This window comes from Episyrphus balteatus, chromosome 2 (genome assembly GCF_945859705.1).
Source record: "Episyrphus balteatus chromosome 2, idEpiBalt1.1, whole genome shotgun sequence".
Classification (NCBI taxonomy): domain Eukaryota; kingdom Metazoa; phylum Arthropoda; class Insecta; order Diptera; family Syrphidae; genus Episyrphus; species Episyrphus balteatus.
Window position 1 is genome coordinate 38,187,499 of NC_079135.1, and position 22,327 is coordinate 38,209,825.

Here is a 22,327-nt window from a genome sequence, read left to right on the forward strand (position 1 = left end):
GTATCCGTCCCGGGTTTGGCTTCTATAAATATGGTCACCGTACCCCTAGGGAGATACCCAAAACTGTTTACTATAAAGTTTTAAGAAAATCGCTCTAGTAGTTTAGGCTGTAGCTTAAGGTACATACAGACAGACAGACAGACAGAATTGCCGGACTCACTTTTTTGGCATTCTCCATCATTTTTTTTTTACGAATCCTAAAATTTGCCCTATAGTACCTATATCACAAGTGAAAAGATGGGAATGTCCTTTATTATTGCTTGCTTTCCTTTCTTTGACAGTCTCTCTGCTCTGCTGTGTTCATACACAAAAAGTTGCAAGTGTGTGAGTGCAAGCCCGATTTTCGCGGTCTGAGGTCGGAGTTTCTTTGTTGAACTCAGTTTTCTTGCTTGAAGGCCCAGGGTTCCCAGGTTGAGGGAAAAATCATTATTTTCCCGATTTTTTTTTAGACAATTCAGTTTTAGACGATTTCCCTTTTCAAAAAAAGAACGGGAATAAAAAAAACATAATCTTACAAAGACAGTAGACACAATCTTTAAGAATGAACAAATGGAATCAATTTAAAGAAAACTAAATTGCGAAATAAACTATTGCGTTTAACTCTAAGTGGATTTTTGAATTTGGTGGCTTTTTTTTAAAGACTAGGGTGCTTCCATTTTAATATTAAATTTAAGGTAATCTTTTGTTTGGGTATATCAAAATACCCAATAATAATTATTACAATAATAATTATTACAACTTTGTTGTTGATAAAAACTGCCTTAAGCTGCATAAATGGTCTATGAAAGTATGATGTACAAAAATACATTAAGTATCTAATCTTTCAGTTTTTCCCTCAAAATACGATTTATGAAGTAAGGAACAAAAAGAGGATTTTTTTAAGGAGAAACTAAAACGTTTTGAAAACTTGGGAACCCTAGATTCAACCACAACTCAGATTTTAAATTAAGTGTCGACCAGCGCCCTGAGATAGTTAAATCCAAACGGCTATTTCTGAGCTGAGGCATGCCGATCTAACACCTCTTACATTCAGAGAATCCCGCCAACCAGCATTTTCTGAATGCCAACTGTTTTCGCTTGTATTACCCACATCCACTACAATACTCCTACAAGGCTGCCTACATCCAATGCTCCTTCCAACTCTTTCTAAGTTGCGCTGACTCTTCCACGAATGTTCTTCGCTAAGAGCTTCTTGATTTTCCGACTCCCCTGCCTTCTAGGGTGATCGGGTTCCACTTACAATGCAGTCGTTTCCTTTCCGAAACGTATGTCCCCTCTATCCATGATCCTATTAGAGTAAGCATACCATACGTATTAACCATCGCATAGTGTATCCCTATAGTGGGTAGAATGCCACACTGAGACGACGCGACGTTTAATAGCTTTTACGACAATATTCAAAGATTTCATTAGATCTCTTTTTTAACTTATTTAATATATTTATTATACAAATGTTTCTTCTTTTACAACAAACATCTATGCAATCACTACAACAAACTTAAAATTAAACTAAGAAAGCAAATACTTTCGACCAAAAAGTTGAGCTTTCTTCTCAAACATTGGCGATTTGATTGGCGTATTGATTTTGTAAAATGAATTCATGGAATGTTTTATATAGGTTTCATACATTTCGTTAAAGAAATTCTTAATGCCCTCATCGTTTTTGTTGTCATGTACAATAATGAATCTTATTTGACTTGCTGTTACAAAAGAAGTAACAAACCATTGATTGAATTTGTCGATGGACTTGAGATGCATGTTTGGTATTTTCCATTTGTGTTCGTCGACTAAATCTAATGCAGCATGTGCAATAAATTGATTTAAATGTCTATTATCTTCTTTCTGTAATTATTTATAAACAATTTAAGTGAATTTTCTATGGAATGGGTTGTTTAATAATTTTTGTACCTTTAATTCCTTGCTAACGTTTGAGAATTCCATTTCAAAAACTGGATTATCATTATGACCGACTATTACAAAGTAATAATTAGACATTTTTTTTTAATTTTAGTAATTTTAAGCAAGTTTTAAAGGAAAAAAAAATTAAAATAGATACAAAAATGGATACAAAAAAGTTTAGTTTTTATTGGAAATAGAAAACATATGTAAGTAAGACGTGTTCAGATTGCTAAAATTTTAGTAATGTCATAACAAAACTGTCACGTTGACATTTATTGCACCCCGTTTAAACTTAGAGAAAAGTATTTTTGAACTACATTATCGACTCTACGATAGGGATTTGTTGCAGGGTTCGGACTTGAGAAATCTAATTTGCAGTGGAACTAGCTTTGACGAAATCACTGCAAAACTTAAATTTTAGTTTCATAAGTGCCTGGCTACACGGTGATTTTCTGATCGCCTAACGAGTGAGTTTGTAGGCAAGATGGATGAGGAGTGTAGGGGAAGATGCTCACGAAGGGAACTGAATTTTTTGAGGGCATTACAGTTCCGTTGCAAAATTTCTCCTCTTTTTGACGTTTGTTCCTAGAAAATGTAAAAATGGAACGTGATTGGGCAAAACAGTGTGTAGCCACCGCATGATTGAAAAATCACTGTGTAGCCAGACACTAATGCATGAACAATTTTAAAACCTATTACGCAGCTGAAGTGAAACTAAGTTTTCCATACAAAATTTCACTAACGTAATCTTGAACGAAATTAAATTTATTAGGGGTATTCACGATCTGGTGCAACAGGCCTAGTAAAAATGTAAAATTTTATTTTTTTACAATAGATCGTGAACGCCCCTCTTCTTATCTATAGTAAATATTGAAGCATGAATGCTGTTTTTTTTTCCCCACCGTTGCTTCTTCTTTTTTTTCAATTTTTTATAATTTAATTCTTTGTTTTGTTCGGGTTAATTAATTTTCACTAATTATTTTACATTAAAAGAAACTAAATTACGGGACATGAGTAGCGACAACCATTATAAACAGAATAAAAAAGACAAACTGTTTATCATGGGCGACGCGACGGTGAGCTGCCATCTGTCAAAAATAATTTTACTCCATTGTATTTTTATTTTGCAATAGGGTTAGGGTATTGCAAAAGTGCAAGACCATTGTAAAATTTTAATCCATATATTTTGTTGTTGTAGTGTTGTAAGATTTTACACTTTTGCACTTTTGCAATGATACTAGACCAGTTGCATCGGATCGTGAATACCCCTATTGTGTTTTAGCTTTAAAGCCTAGTACGCAGCTGAAGCGAAATGAAATTTTCCATACAAAATTTCGTTAACGAAATCTTGAACGGAAATTTTCGTTTTGCTTTTCGTTTTTCAGTACGCAGCTCTAGCGAAAAAGTCGACAACGAAAATGCTAATGAAAAAATATCATCGAGTATTCTGTCAAAATCAAAATGAAAAAAAAAAAACAAAATTAATTTAAAATCAAGAAAAATCACCAGAAAATAATTTTTAAAGCAAATGAATCAAAAGTGAAAAAACCGTCAACACAGCTCTTGGAGTCAAGAAAAATTCACAGGACATTAAAAAGTAAAGCCTAGTACGCTGCTGATGCGAAACGAAATTTTCCATACAAAACGAAATCTTGAACGAAATTAAATTTGTTTTGTTTTTGCTTTAAAACTTATTTTCGGATGTTTTTTCTTGAATTTTTTTATTTATATTTCTATTATTTTTACTTTGCTATAATACCTGATGGTATTTTTTCGTTAACATGTCCGCTGTTGACTTTGAGGACTTAAAAATTTTTCGTTTTGCTTCAGCAGCGTACTAGGCTTAAGTGACAAATGAGTGAAAACTCTCCAATTTTTCGCTAGAGCTGCGTACTGAAAATGAAAAGCAAAACGAAATTTTTCGTTCAAGATTTCGTTAGCAAAATTTTGTATGGAAAATTTCTTTTCGCTTCCAGCTGCGTTCCAGGCTTTAGCGTGATTGGGCACAACACTGTGTAGCCAGGCCCTAACACTGTGTAGCCAGGACTTAAGGTCTACTATTTCTTACCTCTACTGTGTAGAATTAAAAACAAAACACTACATTACCTACTTGCCCTGTACAAATCCGTTTCATTTATCAAATCGTTTTAAAGAAAAATTTCCTTTTCATTTTTCATTCTTCTCTTCATTTCTTTATAATTTTCATTTTCTTGCATACTTCATCGTCGTCGCCATTATTTTTAAAATCAGCTCGGAAGCTGATTTTTGCAAAATTTTTTAATTCGATTTTCTCGATAATCGTTGGATTTTTCCATCAAATCGACACAAATTATTGTCGATTAGCGTGAAAACGCCATTAATTTCCAAAAATTTCCCAGTTTTCTTTACAAATTTTCTCACCAGAAAATCTTTAAAAAAGTCAGTACAAAGGAATAAATTTGTATTGTGTGTGCGTAATAATCATGGCCCAATAAAATGTATCAACTCAAAGAATTCGAAGTGAAAACTCCATGTGGAGGAAAAATCCACGATTCGTCGGATTCGTCATCATCATCTGTAGCTTATAATTTTTTTAAGAAGAGTATTTTTTCTTTCGATTTTGATTTAAATTTTATTAACCAACAAACAAGTAATGGACAAAAAACAACAACAACCATATTCTCGACAGGGTTCCAGCAAAGCCCTGTCATCGTCTGATTCACGTAAGAGCGCAGGTATGTTGTTTTTTTGTTTGTTTTTGTTTTGTTGTTTTGCTTTTTCCTCCACCACATTTAAGTTGACCAATTAGAATACTAATTGAAAATTTTTAATATTCAGAACTTTATTCCAACAAACCTTGGCCGAAAAATTCGCGTCGTAGAGAAAATCCTAATTGCCCAGCTTCGAAGAACGATAGTCAACGCGGCAGCAAGGTTGGTCCAGCAAAGACAAGGCCCAATGTCGACAAACGGCCGAAGGCTCGTGGTGGTCCCAATAATAACTATGGGCTCGCTGCCGGCCAATCGGCATTCGAGGACGTGCCTCCTGGCGGCGCCGGACTAGCATCTGAAGATGAATTGCCGTATCTTGAATTTGCCGGCAGTAATGCTACAACTGCTGATCATGAACATGAATTGAATTCTGTTTATCTAGCTGGAAGCAAGAAGCAGAATTTGAATCATTTACTAAACTTTCATTATGGTCCCAGAGAGTATGACAACTACAGTGGATTAAATGTGTTTGGTAAAAATAGCAACACTAATCGTTCCCAAGTTAAGAAGCATAAATACAACAAGGAGCAGTATTTGCAAGCCAAGTAAGATTACAGTTTTTCTTAGGTTTAGAATCATTTCATTTTCATTATTTGGACATTTTATATTTTTTTTCCCTATTTTGTCGGAGTTTACTGATAAAAATTGTTCGGTTAACCCTTGATCCATTTAACAGATACTCTTGACCCTTTTCATGCATCCTCTACTGAAAAGCGTATTTGTAGGATTCATTATTCTGAGCTACCCCATGAATGAAAATTGTCTCGAAGTGCCAAAAATGTTATTGAACATTTCTTCAAAGTCTCTATTGAATTATGACTGGGTTAACAATCGATTAGGAAATATTGTTTTTCTTTTTTTTTTTTTAATCCCTGGAAGAATTTCTGTAATCTGTAAGAGCTCTAAAAATATCGGTATAACGGGTCCATAAGGTAACTCTATTAATCAGGCTATTTTACTTGGGTTCAGTCAAATACTTATGAACATTCAAAATATGATGAACGCTAACATCTAAAGTTCTATTCAGTTTAAAAGTTCTTTGTTAAACTGCTTATAAAGCTTATTATGATTTTTTTGGAGCAATTTATCTGACTCCCGATATGGATTTATGTTTAAGGTCTATTCTACGTAATTAAAATGTGTTTTTGGTTCCAAGTAAAACAAAAATTGGGCTTAAAGAATATGAAATAACGTGAGTTTAGCCTACTTATATGAATTGGAAAACTCACATTTTTCAACTTCCTGAAAACAATATAAAACTGCATACTCACATTTTGGTTATACCTCCACTCCCAAAATTTGCTGTTGGCTCTTAGACTATATATAACCTCTTTTGAGTTTCTTTAATTAGAGCAAGTCAGTGCGTTTTTATTCGATCTTGGACAAATTATATTCAATAGAACCCAAGTCATAAAAGTTTTTTTTTAATTCAATTTGTATTGAAATTTTTATTCCGAACCAATAATGTTCTCTAGTAAGGGTGTGTCTGTGTATAGCTTTTTCATTGGTGCAGCTGTCTGTTAAATCAATTTATATTAAAGGTTTTGAATGAACAACAACAACTTGTGCTTGTTACCACCAAGATCATAGCTATTTCACGGGGTCGCTTTATCTTCAATTAATTTTGAAAATTGCCCGTGTAAGACTTGAACTTACAACTTATCTATTGAGGGGATGACGCATCTCATTTTATTAAATTTTTGATACCAATTAAAGCTTTGCGATGAATGTCTCAAAACCAATTCTAATATATTCGAATTTACACATTCGCATTACAGAGTGAGTATTTCACCCATTGATTTCAAAACAAAACACCAGAGTACCCACAAAGAATGGGTACTCGTAAGTTAATACACTGAATACATGAAGTACACATAGCATTCTGTGTTAACATAAAATCAATGCTGACTTAAGCAGAATTCTTGTCTATATTTATTTCCTTGAAATATTTTTTTTAGATGTTCCAACTTCCTACATTATGATCCAAAAAACATTATTTGCTCACTCAAACAGGTTTGCAAAAAGATTAGTTTCTGGCGTTGCATTCAAACTAGCCATTCGAGAATAAAAACAAATTGTAGAGACCTACTATAACCAGCATAAACTTCAAAAATCTCAACATCGCCGTAACACTTCTCCGAGTGATACAACCTCCTGAAAGTGCTTCTTAGTGCCTGTTCCTAATTATTATTCTCATTACGTTATTTCCGTGGTTTCTTGGCCAAATGAGTAAGATGCTCATAGTGCCTGCCCAACGTTTTATTTCAATGACTTTATGTTGTTAACGCATCACTTCACTTTCTCCCTCACAGAGACGATCGATATAACGTTATAAAAATAACACGAATGATCAAGTCTAAAAAAGTCTTTTGCCTTGAATTATAGTGGTGAAATGGTCTCCAAAAGCCATCAAAAACACTGCCTCTGACACTGACAAAATGATTTAATAAAATTAAGTCCCTAAATTTGACCTTAAGAATAATCTTGGGCCAAAATTTCATACTGTTTAATTTTTTGTTATTTTTTATTTATTCTGGACTTTAACATTTTTATATTATTTTACAAAACAATTTACTTCGGATCTATCTTTTGTTTATTGAAAATTCACCCTCATTCAGATATAACGCATAAATGTTCTAACTCTTGATGTTTTGCTAAACATATACGTTAATTCGAAATTTATGTATTTGTTTGATCTCAGCTTCCAATTCGTTGTAAACTGGAAGGCTAAACAAAAGATAACACACTCACCAGATACTCTTATCGATTGGGATTTAATTGAGCAAATTAATATTCAAACGACCGAGGAGCCTCAATGCCCCATCTGTTTGTATCCACCTCTTGCGGCTAAACTAACACGTTGTGGTCATGTATATTGCTGGCCATGTATTCTTCATTATCTTGCATTATCTGACAAAACCTGGCGTAAATGCCCCATATGCTACGAAGCAGTACATACAAATGATTTGAAAAGCACAACCATTGTTCAGCAAGTTAATTTTAGTGTTGGAAATTATATAAGTTTTCAATTGATGCAACGCAAAAAGGGTTCACTTTCAATTGAAAAATACAATATTTCTCATTCGACCAACGATGATGAACAACTTCACATGTACTCGGCCAGTACTGATGACGAATCGAAATTTGCAAAATTCTTGGTAGCAAATAGATCGGATGTAATTTCAATTATTGAAAGGGAACAAAATGAACTGGCATTTTGTGAAAGTGAAGCAAATTGCCCCGAATTTGTATTCGTACAACAAGCTTTGGATTTGTTGAAAGCCAGGAAGCTTGAAATTAATAATGAAATAGAAAACATTATGGAAAAGAAAGTTACTGTAAAAGTTGAAAATGAAAATTGCTTGCCGAAGGAGCAGCCTGAAGTCGTCATTGACGATTCTGAAATTAAAAAACCACCCACACCAGTGGAAGAAGAAAAATATTCAAAATATTACTATTTTTATCAATCTATAGACGGGCAAAATATTTTCCTTCATCCATTGAATGTGAAAATGCTGCAAGCTTGCTACGGATCACTTGATCAGGCCCCATTGATTGTGAATGCAAAGATTTTGCAAAAAGAACACCATTCAATGGACGAGGATCATCGAAGAAAATTTACGTGTTTGGGTCACTTACCTCTCACTTGTCATTTTGAGGTGGTTGAGGTGCAGTTAGAACCACCAATGGTATCTGAAGATGTTTTGCGTGTTTTCAAAGGTAAGGAATAATTTTGTTGTCTGTTTTTATTTTTTTATAATTTTCTTTTTTTTTTTGTAAATGCTTGTAGATGACATTCTTCAAAGGAAAAAATTAAGACAAAAACGAGACAGAGAAGAAAAGAAACGTGAAATTAAAATAAATGCAATTAACGATAGACAAATGGGAAAACTTCTTTCAAGCACGGCCAACATAAATTTGTCTTCCTCGCATGAATTTCCAACGGTATATTCTCCAACAGAGTTCAAAGAGATTTTTAAATAATATATTTTTTTTTTTATTTTGCAGTGTGGCTTCGAGGAAACCCTTGCCGGTTCTCCAAATGAAATGTTTACTGAAGCCATCAATATACCAAGTCAACCGAGCTCATCAAAACGCACCACCTATTCATCAATTGCTAATTCTATTGATTCGCCAATAGCAGAATTCTGGCCAACCATGGGAAATTCAACATATTCTCCAAAAGCCACTAAAGATTCAACTTGGGTAAAAGAATCTACAGTAACACGTCAAAGAATGACGTCTGAGCGTTACAGTGAAAGTGATTCTGTAGAAGAATTTCATCCGGCACCAAACTTGGGAGATGTTTTGGCAGAAGCAATAAGCCAAAAACATAACGCTCCCAATAAAAATGAACCCAAAAATAGTGGTAGCAAAAAATCTAAGAAAAACAAGAAAATGTTGGTTTTCTCCACTGGCATGAATTTTAGCGGAAAATAATTAAAAGCATACAACAAAAAAATATATTAATAAATTCAGCTTCAAGATATAATCATACAAAAAAATAAGTTTAACACAACAAAAAAAAAATACTACTACTAATACAGCTAAGCTTACTTTGTTAATTATTATTTTGTTTAATCACAAGAATTCCAATTCTTGTGATGTTCTGAGTTATCTAAAATGTAAAATCTTTTTAGTTCTTGATTTATTTTAATAAAGCTTATCCATTATATCCATCAGGCAAATTTTTGATTTTTGTTTTTGATATGTGCAGCACTCAAATCGTTGTGGAAGATTTGAAAAGCAGTCACGTATTTATTATAAAAATAGATGCACATAGAATTTGTACTTGAATTTTTTTTTAGTACAACCTCAAGCTGTCTAAAAAATGGCAATGCATTGCTAAAATGCAAAATTGTTTGTCGAAAAGTTAAAGACACGTCCACGCAACAAATGCTTGATGATGTAACAAAATTAGTTATTCAGAATAGTCTGAATTATTTTTAATTTAATTTTTATTTTGATGTCCGAAGAGAAGTTGAATTTAATTGACATAATTATGTATCTTCAATGTGTTATTAACAGCGAAAGCTATATTACGAGAGCTCGACTTATTGTGCCTTTAGTAGGAAATTTATTTTTTTTTTAATTGAATTATAGAAGATTATGGTTAGTACAAATTCTCTTGAGAAAGATTCCCTCTTATGAAATTTGGGAAATGGGATGATAAATTTATTTCGGTAATGTATTTGGTATAGTGAATTAATTTTGTAAGGGAATTTGACATTTTTGTTTCATTGGATTTTTTGTTACAAATAATAGATTTTTTTCAAAATCAATCTACTACTGAGTTGGTGTTTTTCTAGGCAATGGCATTTTTCTTAAGTGCCAATGATTAATGTCAACATCCAACAAATACGCTCAACTTTTTAAGCACCGATTTGCATTACTTTTTTCTCTGCAGAATTTAACAGGATATAGACGGATTCACTCATCTTTTCTTGAGGAACACATTTTTGGCTAATATTGTAATTAAATACCTTAAGCCTTATACGCAGATCGCGCTAAATTTTGACATATGAAATTTCTGGACAGTACTAGAATTTTTTTTTCTAGAGATGCCAGATTAAAAATGTTTTAAAAACAATTTCAAAAATTGAATCTATGAATTTACTTAACTTTGGCAACATAGCTATGTATGTACTGCATATCTTGAAACAGCTAAAAATTTCAGAATTTTGTAAGTATGAGAGCTTAAGTTTAGCGCGAACTGCGTACTAGGCTTTAAGTTTTTATATCTTTTGAAATTAAGCGCATTGACCACCAATCTCTTACAAATTTTTCAATCCTTGCCGGGCTTACATTATCTGAGTATAACTTAATAGTTTAGTCAAAACAGACAATTTGCTTCCATGTCTTTGACATTGCTAACAATGTGGCAACATTTCGTTTTATTTTAGTAGTTATACTTAATCTGATTAAGTTTTATCAGGAAAAATAGATTAATGTCGATGACCATTTGAAAGAGGGATGTTTACAATGATTTCTCGTGGCAAATGGAAATTTCCAAGAGATTTATTTTTATACGTGTGGGCAATGTCTTCATATAACAAAAAACTGGTCAAGAATTTACGAATATAAACAATCACATAAAAGTTATAAAATGATGTGTTTTTGAAAGTGCTTGTGTAAATAAGTCTAGATATCGTAAATCGAAGTTTGGAAAATTTGATCTCGGAAAAAGAAAAATTAACGTTTTGGCAAATAGAATTTGAGATACTCATATTTTCCAGTATTTTTGACAGGATATCAAAAATAACTTATCTTTTGTGGTAGCTGGAAATTCACATAAGAATCATTTTGTATTTTTTGGTGTAGACCCAAACCAATAACACATACTTACTCTATTTCTGTTTATGTCTAATTTTTGGCATCGATCTAGAAAAACAAGAAAATATCTGGTTCAACTTCTTATGTATGTGGTGTCAGATTGAAATGCTTACTTTTCGCAGAATGTACAACATAATCCAAAGGTTGAATAAGGTAATGTAGCCTGTGATAGTTGAAGATGATTCAAACAAAGAATTAATAACTACCAAAAAGAAGCATCTCACACAAATTAGAGTTCTGTATGTTTTAGCTTCAATGGCTGTGCGATATAATTTTCAAAGTAGAATACTTCTTCTTGGTAATTCTATATTCATTGATACTAGTTTATAATTGAAGCGTTTAGAAGGTAAAAGTGCTAAATGTCGCATGGGGACGACTTTACCGTCACTAGATTTTTTTTTAGCTTAATACCTCATGCTTCATTAACTGCGATTAATAAAACAATCATTTTTAACACCATGCTTATATCAAAGCAAGAAACATGACATCATGTATCAATACCATTGTTAACAAAATTTAAAAAATGTCAATTAGCACCCTTATCTTTCAATCTCCTCAATTGCAGAATAAAGTTATTCTAAAATGTTGCATACGACTCGTGTGAAAACACGTCCATTGTTCCTTTTATTGAAAGCCAATTCTATAATTGGGGAAGCACTTTTCCATTCAATTTTTAATAATTATTTTTCATTGACACAATTATGACAAATAATGTTTAAAAATGAAAGAAATTATGACATTTTAGAAAAAAATTTTGTCATTTTACCATCCCAAACATCGCATTTTTCTTAATTCTTACACGATTCGATGCAACAGGTCTAATTTCTCAATGAATGTTTGTATTTTAATTGTAAAAAAAAAATCTCCATTTTCTTATAATTTATAATTTATTATTTTTATTATAATTTCTGCAATTATTATGACAACCTGTTGAATCGAATCGTGAGTACCACAAATGTTTTTTTGTTTTGTTTTTGTTTATTTGTTTTTATTTCACATAGCTGCCGAGATGTCTTATTCAAAACAGCCTTTGGTCTTGGTTTAACCCTTTGCCCTGGTACAAAATCTTTTACTTGTTGTGCTGAGTCGTCCCGGGAATTCCAGAATATTCAGAATTCAAGTAACATCTGTTGCTACGTCTGGAAAATAAGCGTAATACTAGTTGGGATTTTGTTGAAACTTGTACTTATATGCTTAGAGTCTTAAATAAATAAATTTAATTAGATGTGCAAGGTTTGATACATTTGAAATTTAAAATTCTACATAATTTGGTGAATATGTTCTTCTATTCAAATTCAAATATATATACCTGAAATGATGTTTGTTCGAAAAGTAGTATTATTATTTTTTTGTTTTTTGTTTTTGTTAAAGATTGTTTTTTTGTTTTGTTTGGTTTTGTTTTTTAAACTTGTATCCCAATTAAATCGAATATAAAGATAGTATAAAAACATGATACATTACAAAATGTATTAAAAATATTTAAGTTGATAGCTATGTAATAATATACGCACAAACATTGATATGATAAGATTCGCATTTGTGCATTTTTTGTGACTTATTAATTATTACTAATATAAAATAGTTTTATGGTGCCAGCATTTTTGATAGTTCTTCATCCTGTAAGCATCCTTTTAGAAATTCTTCTTGAGTTAATTGGCCATCATTGTTTTCATCCATTTTAGCAAAAATATTTTTTGCTCTTTCCTCAGCTGAATCCGCCGGACGGTTTGAAGAACAAGCCCCTAACATGTCGTATATTGCCTAAAATGTCAAGATTTCGTTTTAGATTTAAATCCTATAGGCCCAGGTATTTGTATTAAGAATTACCTGTACAATTTTAGTCATCTCTTGAATATCAATAACACCATTTCCGTCAACATCATACATTCGGAATGCCCATTTCAATTTCTCTTCGGGTGTACCACTCGAGGTTACATCGATTGCCAACAGAAATTCCTAAAGTAAACAAAACGAAAAAAAAAAGATTTAGGAAAAAACGGTTTTTGATTCGATCTTAAATACTTAGAGCGAATATTAAGTTAACGCTAGTCGCTATATTGATCTACATAATTTGGTCCAAGTACAGATAACAAGTATGCATTTAATTTTTATTAAATTAATAGTATAATTATGTATTATTATAGGTATAAAAATTTAACTAGTTGCTATTAATACTATACATTATACAATAAGTAAAACCTACTGAAATAAAAAGATAAGAACTATTTAAACATTTTTATTGATAATAATAATTAGTTAAATTTTTACTGACTGGACTTCGAAGTCTCACGAAAACACGGGAAACGGCTAATGTCTTGGTGTGGGATCAAAATAAGCGCTCAGAAACTTTATGAACAATTGAAGTTTTTTTTTTAGTTCCGTCAGGTAAGCTTTTATTTAGATTGTTTTTTTTTTTTTTTTTTTAAGCAAGAGATCGATTGAAATAAGGCATTATTTGTAAGTTTATCCAATTCAACACCTCTTATTTTTCATCTTTTATAAATAAATGTGTTTAAGGATACAAAAAACATAAATTAATTTATTTTTCGTTAAAGAATTTACTAGTGCAATTAATTAAAATAGAGAACATTACAAAAAGACCCCTAATCCCACCCCAGGGTAATTGCGTATAGGCATGTTTTGGATATATGTGCCCATGATTATGAAAGTGGACTAAGTCACTTTTTGCATTGTTTAAAGAAAAACTTACATAATAATTTTCTTATAACGATTTAATTATATTTCTTTTATGAAATCACTAGAGTAGCAATAAAGAAGTTTATTTACTGCAATTTCGCTTTCAAATAAACTTTACCCCTTAAATAATAATTTTTTTTTTAGGCTAGATTTGATGGCATTTTTAGGAGTGACTTAGTCCACTTTCAGAATTAAGGGCACATATGGAAAAAACGGACAAATGTTGCGCAAAAATAAACATGAGTATGATTTGATCATCCCGGTTCTGCAATATTGTTAAGAGACATACATACACATTAACATATAGAAAGAAAAACATAAAATACACCAGCTGAAATTACTTGAACCCGTGCAGAGGATATCGACATGTCTTCCAGGCGAGCAGTATTCGAATTATATCCTGATGGACAACGTTACTGAAAATAAAATCACCTTTAAAAACGTGCTAAACCAACTTATTTTTCGTAAAAGGAGGCAGCTAACTAGAGTACGATCTGGATTCTAGGCGTCATGTAAAATAAGTAAGTTTTTCTGTAATTAACTTTTTAAAGTCAAAGAGAAATGATAATGATAAATCTATAATATAAATTTTAAACTCAGCCATCAAGTATAAAAACACATGTTAGTTAAAGGATCTATAACAATTACGTCTTATGAACACGGAACCTAGGTTTCATGTCTCACGTTCTAAAGTCTATCGGTACTTTCACAAGAAATAGTCAGATGAAATATTTAGTTGCATTCCTCAAACACACACCAAACCAATTTATAGAGATTCCTACTTCAGCCGCATTACATGAATATTATTTCCTCCCATTTTAAATTAAGAACTTCAAACCAGTGGACATTGGTGTTTCTTATTGAATCCCTTTTCCTAACACTCTTACTGTTCATCATATTGGGTAGAACGCGATATTTTTTAAAAAACAGTATTTGACATTTTTCAGTAAAACTTTTGAAAAATTCAGAATACACATTTATTCATTAACATTTGACACTCTTGTGAGTTTCACATTGAAACATTTTTAAAAACTAGTGTTAGAATGAAATCAACATTTTCCGCTAAAAATGGATTCTTGTTCGCCTCCATGTAATTATGAATTAGTTCGTATTTCATCTGAATGAGAGACATTTTTTTTTACGAAAAACGTTTGAAATTCACAAAAGGTGAAAATTGAAGTGCAATTTTCCGGGTGGAATTCTTTTCACGTGGAACTCACAATAAAACTGATTAATTCATGTTAAGTTGACGAGGTTACACATTATTGAAAATGATATCAAATGAATAAGCGGTGAACGAAAGACGATTGACAACCGCAAGAAAGTTGTTTTTAACAAAAGAATAATAAAAACAATACAAAACTATACTCACTTTAAAGTCTATGTAACCATTTTTGTCCATGTCAAACGTTCGAAAAACATGATCACAAAATTCTTCTGCGTTTCCTGATGGGAAAAACATTTTATACATATCGACAAATTTAGCTGGTGTTAGGCGGCCATTTGGGCAATCTTGCTGTAATATTATTGAAAAAATTAAATAAACTTGATGCATTTTTAATGATTTAAAATGTTTCTTACCTTAAAACCTTTATACCACTCTTTAATTGTTGCTTCATCGTAGCGAGTGTGTGATTTTAAGAAATCCATGTCTTCTTTTGTTAAACGATCTTTACTGCTAAAACACCCCATTGCTTTATAAAAAAAAAATTAAAATATTATAACTGACTGATTTCCAAAAATAAAGCCGGCATGAATAAAAAAAACTTGATTCTTAAAAAATGCAGTTTAACTTATCAATTTGAATATATTGCATTCTTTTGTGAAGAGAAACAATGTCCGCAATATAAAAGCCCAAGAGTTATGCCGATGTCAAAAAAAATAAATTTTTTCTAATACATCGGTCTCATGGCGTTTTTAATTGGCAATCCGGAATTGTTCTTCGATTCGGAATCCCAATTGAACAGTTTTTTTTTATTCCGAAGAATCTGAAGTTTGGTGTGAATGTATTGTTTGCGTTTAACATGTTTCACATATATGTGTACTCGCACCAAATTTCATTTATATTTGTGCTGCAAACATTTTGTACTGCTGACATTTAAATCTATGAGTGTGTGAGTGATTCTGCTTCTGATTCTGTTTTTAAAACCAGAAGAGAAATTCTCTTTTTTTCAGAATCAGAACTGTCAGTTTTGCCCAATTGAACGGATTCAGATTGCTTTTTTTTGCTTCCAGATTGCCAATTAAAAACGCCATCAGTTAAAAATCAAGTTTTTTTTTAATGATGATGTTGGTTTTGTTTAACAGCGGTATAAATATACATATGTATGCCCTAGAGATTGTTTTAAAAGCAAACTCAACACTCCAAAGAAGGAATAATGTAATAGGAAAGACATGTGGGTTAGTGTGGTCCACGTTATAAGGCAAAAAAATAAACCATATAATTCATTAGTTCCCCACGCATTATTTTGCTTCAGACATCAATACCAACACATGCTGAAAGTTTTAGCCCTCTAAAGTAAAAGGAAGAGGGCGCTCATCAGCTTTGGAATATTAGACTTTGTTACCCTTACCTTACCCTTAATATCTGATTATATTGTATTAGGACTTGGCTTGAGGTTGGAATTTGGCTTAAACATGATAAGCACGCATGTTCTCGACAACCATGTAAATGATTTTCATGTTTCTTTGGTTTTGAGTCACTAGCTCGTATTTCATTGATTAATTCTGTTTTGTTAACTTTAAGCAAAAAATACTTACAGACGAATTTAAATGAACAAAAATTATTATCTGTGAAAATATCACTTAACTATTGGTTTTTTATGAAAAACTTTACCACATCATAACTTAATCCACTTGATAAATCAAAACAAGAGTTAATTACTAGGCATGAGGACCCAGCTATAACAGCATGTGAGCAAAAACTTTGAGCTTGTTGAGCGCCCACTTACACTTCACCTAAAAAGCTGAAATTTCACGTGTGTAATACAAAACACATATGCAACCAATTTTTGAGTGGGGAACAACGGAAATGTAAAAACCAAAAAATTGGACCACCCTAATGTGGGTTTAGCTATGCATTTAGAAAGACTGCAATAACAGGTATTACAAATTTAAGTACATATTACCATCAAGGATCAAAATTTCTTTATCAATCTACCACCAAGTCATATGTAGATGATCTGATCAAAACAACGCTTAAATCCAATGATGGCACATTTGATTTTATAATTAATCATGTTTTGATGCAAAACTATACGCATCAGTAATTCTGAAGTTTGAAAATGTTATATTATTAGTTCGCAACCCATCACATCAAAGTTTTCGATGCACTAAGTTTATACACATCATTTCAGTTCATTGGTCTCTTCCTCAACTATACGTCACTTAGCACAACTTCCTCATACGTATATGTATTTTCATGTTATTTGCCTTTTCTAGTATATTGAAATTTATTGAATACTCTTTACTGTACATTATGTTGACAGACGATTATAAAGTCTGGGTCTTTGGCCGACAAAAAGGTCAAAACAGGTTAACAGGTTGAGGATTTCTAAATACATCCACTTCATATTTTTAAGGTATTGGAAAACTGACTGCTCAAATTTTAACAGTTGATCTCACAATATTGAAGTAAAACTTAGGGAAATCTTTTTACAGGGTGTTCCTAGCGATTTTTTATCTTTTTCTAAACATTTTAAAATTTTCGGGAAAATGGCTTACTTTTGAAACCTGGATATTTAATAACAGATTAAGTACAAACAAAACAAAGACATGTTAGATATCTAGAATTTTCTTTACTAAGAGAACTTTATTTTCAGTTTGCGGGAAATTGGTTTAAACCAACATATTTTTTTAGCACTACAGTTGATCATCTTTTGAAATAATAGTTTAAAAATTGTTAAAATTAATATTAATGTTTTTCAATTTCAACAAAATCGGTTCACATGACTTAAGACAAACAAAATAATTAATGAAAATGAATACTTATTTATAAGTAGTTTTTTGATCATGGTAAATTTATGCATAAGAAAAAAATTCTTAAAAAAAAAGTATATAAAAGTTAAACGCACAAAAGATTAAATTTTCAAAATGACTTTTTTAACATATTTTTTTTATATAACTCCGAAGTGGGGGTTCATTAATTTATTAATTTACTGCAAGCAACACATATGATGCTTGCTTCCTAACCAAGCCAAGGGCCATGATATAATTGAATTATCATTTGCTGGTAAAAAAATGGGCGAATAATATAAGATGGGATTTTTAAATTTCTGATCTAGTTGATCAAGGGAAATAAAATAAATAAAAATGCAGTCTCGTAATATTCACCATAAATTATATCAAAAAAGCATCTTCTTGAATGTATTCAATCTTAAACTTAAATAAAATAAAGTGTACGACTGGGTCGCACGAACTTGCTCTTAGAGTTCAAGTTGCTTAATTTTTCAAGACTTTTATAGAAATTTGGAAAATGTAGGTACCTACTATATGGGTACAAAAAAAAATAAATAAAATAAAATTCGTTTTTTAAAAAAATAAAATCAAATTGCCCTCCAAAACAAGTATGCAGTTTTGATTGATATATTAACATGCATTTTTAGAAAAAAAAAAATTTCAAAATCGTTAGAGCCGTTTTTTAAAAAACTAATTTTTGGAAAATGTAGGTACCTACTATATAGGTAAAAAAAAAAAATTAAATTCGTTTTTTAAAAAAATAAAATCAAATCTGAAATCAAATTGCCCTCCAAAACAAGAATACAATTTTGATTGATATATTAACATGCATTTTTAGAAAAAAAATTTCAAAATCGTTAGAGCCGTTTTTTAAAAAACTAATTTTTTATAAATAATTTTTTGGAAAAAAAAATTTTAAAATAAAATTGGTATGCCATTTTGTAGAAATCACTAATCAACATCTAAAAGCAAAATTTCAAAAAAATTCAATGTCCCGTTTTCGAAAATTTGATTTCTCAAAAAAAAATTTTCAAATTTTTTTTAAAAATCCAAAAATTTGAAATTTTGTTTTTGGTTTATATTTAAATTATTTAAATGCTTCTTCACAAAAAGTTTTGTTGAAATCGAATAAGCACTTTCAGAGATAATCGGATTTAAAAAAAAACGGTTTTATGACAGGTACCGTTAATAATGATTTTCAACAAAAAAATTTTTTTATTGAAAGATAGACCTTGTCTTAAAACTAACATTTGAATTTTTTAAACAAAATCGTTGGAGCCGTTTTTGAGAAATTTCAATTTTACTAAAATCGGTATATGACAAGTACCGTTATTTTTGGTCAAAAAAAAAATAATTCCAAAAACCCCTCTGGAGAGGCGCCAAATAATGCTACATACCAAGTTTGACATCAATCGGTTTATCCGTTTAAGCTGTAGCTTCGTTTACAGACAGACAGACGGACTTCCGGGACCCACTTTTTTGGCATTCTCTACCATCGTAATGTCAAGGAAAAATGCTATCTCAACTTTTTTTTTTGTACGAATGCATATCTTGATAATTATATAGTACCTATATCGCAAGTAAAAATTGTGATGAATTTTTTTAAGGGTCACCATCACCAAACAAACTTTTCGACCATATCGTAAACCAAAGATTTAAAAACTTTCGATCAAATAGAACCAGGTTTCGCTTATGATCGTTTTTGTGAAAAGCTATGTTTAACTTTAATCATTCTCACGAATCAAATTTTGCATTGCACTTCCAAATCTAATTACAAGTACCAAGATAAATAACGTGAGTTTGGCTGTAGGTATAATAGTACTAGTTGTTAGCAAATAATAATAATCATCTATGAACAATAACACTTTTAACCTTAATTCAATAACCGGTTTTAGAAAAATCGATTGATTGATAATATGTGCTTCTTAAAATCATCCAAGCAAAAATATTAACTGTGTTTTATTTTCTTCGTGATCCGGATCAGCATCAGATCATTAATTTATTTGCGAAACAATAACAAAACAAAATCCTGCTTTTGTTGTACAGCTAATAAAAACAATGATGTGATCTGGATCACGAGGAAAATAAAACACAGCTATTATTAATTAGTCGTTTAGAACAGACTCATTTTACAGGGGGTACAGTTAATAATAGGTTAAAACATCTTACAATAAGTGAACAGAAATTTTTTAGTTGAAATCCAAGTACATTCAAAAATTAAGCTTTTCTGAATAGATACATAGCAAAAATTATGCCACAGTTAGGCTACAGTTCCTCATATAGACAAGCAGCTGGACAAACTTTTATTGCATTCACTATCATGGTAATGTCTCCCCATCCCCCCCATAGTCCAAAGAAAGTACAAGGATTTTTTTTGGCAATTTTACTTTTTAACTATAAAAATTATAAGTACCCACTTCAAACCCGAAAGTTTTTTGCTACAGATTTTAAAATAGAATTTTAAAGGCGTTGTCTTCTTCACCTACATACACATAGCTTATTACTTTTTTTTACCGAAATAAATTCAAATGAAAAAAGAAAAACAAATAAAAAACTTTGAAGCTGTTTTTTTTATTGAAATATAAAATTCATTTACTTTATGTCTTCTAAATTATCTAAAACCAACACAAACTAAACTAAAAAAAAAAACATTCCATATAATAATTGGATTCCTAATTTGTAGGTGTTTTTCTAATAACCATTTCGTTAGTTTCTTAGCAACTGCATTAATTATTCCCTTCTGTTTGCCATATTAAAGCAAAACCATAAAAACGTTCCAAACTAAAAATAAAATAGTATGAATTAAACTAAGCTTCGTTATAAAATACAGCTATGTACCTACTACTATCAATAAATGGTCAAGTAATTGCAGGCAAGCTAACCATTTATTAAAAATTTTAATGTCTCATGTGCCTGAAAGTACTCAGGTGTGTAATTTAAGCAATCGGATACATATCAGGTACCTACCTACTAAAAAAAAGTGAGCATATGAACATAAATACATAAAGCAGAAACATCAAAAAATATATTGATTAAACTAAAAACTCTCAGCTATACCCGAGTAAGGGTACTTTATGTTGGTTTAGATCATAATCTGTGTATTCTTTTCATATTTTCAATTAAACAAGAAAAGAAAAAAAAAACTATTTACTTGTTACTCAGGAGGAATTATAATCTGAGGGTTATTCTGAGATAAAGTAGGTATTGGGGTTTCAAACAAATAGCATCGGTTTTTTTTTTCTCTCAAAAGAATATAATCAGGCATAGTTGTTAGTAACAATTCGTTTTTAATTAAATCATAAAAAAAGGGAAAAAACACAAAGGCACATTGAATTATAATAAGAGGAGTTGGAGGATATAATATTTAAAATGGGATGAGGCATCGCAGATTCTTCTTTCTTTTTCAACTTGTAGAAAATGTTAAAGACGTTTGAAAAATCGATTTTCTCCTTGAATCGGAAAAATGTCAAAAGCATAAAGTAACCTATATTGAAAAATGTATCCCAATTTGGTACTTTTTTACTTACAACCTGAAAGCAGCAGGTTTATTTTTTTTTTTTTTTTTCATTTAAAATTAACTAATAGTAGGTAGGTACATACACTGTGGGGGTATCAGCTAAAAGCATTTTTAATAAAATTTATCACATCAATTTAAAATAGAAACATTTACTTTACACATGTACGGGTATTCAAAATTGAAATATACAGGAGGGTAGTGTCTCAAGAGCCTTTTAAGATGCTTTTAAACAATTTAAGATATTTTACAACATTAAACAAAATTATAATATGTAGGCAGGCAAGCGGATGGATATGGATAACTCACTATGATTTTTTTCTTTTTGTTGTATTTCTTGATTATAGTTGAATTAAAAATTATAAAAAGTGAATGGATTATTTAAGCAGGCGGTTTATTGAATACTAAAATGTAATCTATGTGACTGGCATAGTAATATTAAAATAGAGAAATAGCAATAATCACCTACTTTTAACTACTTTATAACGTCTTCCTCTCAGCTTGGTTAAAATATAAGACAATAATGAATTGCCTTGAGCTTTAAGAGTGTTACGTAGAGGAGAAACTGCATGCGAATTACCAAAGCTCGGGCTACATGAAAGTAAAAGCTATTTTCCATGCGCAAGGATTAATGAAAAATTGTGAATTCCATAATATATGTATGGTCTTGTCGTTTTTTTCTTTGTTTACCATAAATGAGATTTCCACACTAAAGGAGAGGCTCGGCTAAAAAGTTATTAATAAACTTTTTTTAAATTTTCAATTGACGTCATAGTTTAATGTTTTTTTTTTATTTTCTAATCAAATAAAATTAACCGTAAACAATTATATGAAATGTAATCATAATTATTAATGATTAAATTTGAAAAATAAATAAAATGCATTTTTTTGTTAACTGCAAAATCACACTTTGCATAAAAAAGAAAATACATTTAAAAAAAAATCATAATAAAAATCATAGGCATGAAATTGACAATAAAAACCACAGAGAAGAGAAGACAGAGAAAAGGCACAATACGTCCATTTCAAATTTGCTCATAAGATGAACTGTCAAAAATAAGGGTGCGTGCAACGAATATCATACACTTTGTAGTTTGTAACCTGAATCAAAATTTAGATTCCGAGCATAAACCAAAATCTACAAGATTTTCCAAATGTTTTCAGGCTTTAATAATCT

General features: G+C 30.9%; 3 protein-coding genes across 7 annotated transcripts; 1 reads left to right on the top strand and 2 right to left on the bottom strand.

The window, feature by feature from the left end:
- Positions 1-1,416: 1,416 nt before the first annotated feature.
- On the bottom strand, positions 1,417-2,131 carry LOC129910471 (probable trafficking protein particle complex subunit 2). The gene is made up of 2 exons (XM_055987870.1): positions 1,909-2,131; positions 1,417-1,842 (listed from the first exon to the last, which is right to left on the bottom strand). Exons 1-2 carry the CDS (start codon positions 1,993-1,995, stop codon positions 1,510-1,512), a joined length of 420 nt encoding a protein of 139 aa, XP_055843845.1. The 5' UTR covers positions 1,996-2,131; the 3' UTR covers positions 1,417-1,509.
- A 1,967-nt stretch (positions 2,132-4,098) lies between these two features.
- LOC129908611 (RING finger protein 10) lies at positions 4,099-9,337 on the top strand. Its single transcript, XM_055985236.1, has 5 exons — positions 4,099-4,613; positions 4,717-5,194; positions 7,351-8,369; positions 8,440-8,594; positions 8,658-9,337. Exons 1-5 carry the CDS (start codon positions 4,532-4,534, stop codon positions 9,087-9,089), a joined length of 2,166 nt encoding a protein of 721 aa, XP_055841211.1. The 5' UTR covers positions 4,099-4,531; the 3' UTR covers positions 9,090-9,337.
- Positions 9,338-11,862: 2,525 nt separating this feature from the next.
- On the bottom strand, positions 11,863-21,965 carry LOC129908613 (neuronal calcium sensor 2). Of its 5 annotated transcripts, none has more exons than XM_055985241.1 (6): positions 21,841-21,965; positions 15,261-15,373; positions 15,052-15,195; positions 12,810-12,938; positions 12,292-12,743; positions 11,863-12,121 (listed from the first exon to the last, which is right to left on the bottom strand). In XM_055985241.1, the coding sequence occupies exons 2-5, from the start codon at positions 15,369-15,371 to the stop codon at positions 12,567-12,569; spliced, it is 561 nt and encodes a 186-aa protein (XP_055841216.1). In that variant the 5' UTR covers positions 15,372-15,373; positions 21,841-21,965; the 3' UTR covers positions 11,863-12,121; positions 12,292-12,566. The 5 variants fall into 5 exon arrangements, with proteins under 5 accessions (XP_055841216.1, XP_055841215.1, XP_055841213.1 ...); XM_055985240.1 differs by lacking the exon at positions 21,841-21,965 and adding an exon at positions 21,620-21,805 and having other exon boundaries at positions 12,494-12,743; XM_055985238.1 differs by lacking the exon at positions 21,841-21,965 and adding an exon at positions 21,620-21,804.
- Between the last annotated feature and the right edge of the window lie 362 nt (positions 21,966-22,327).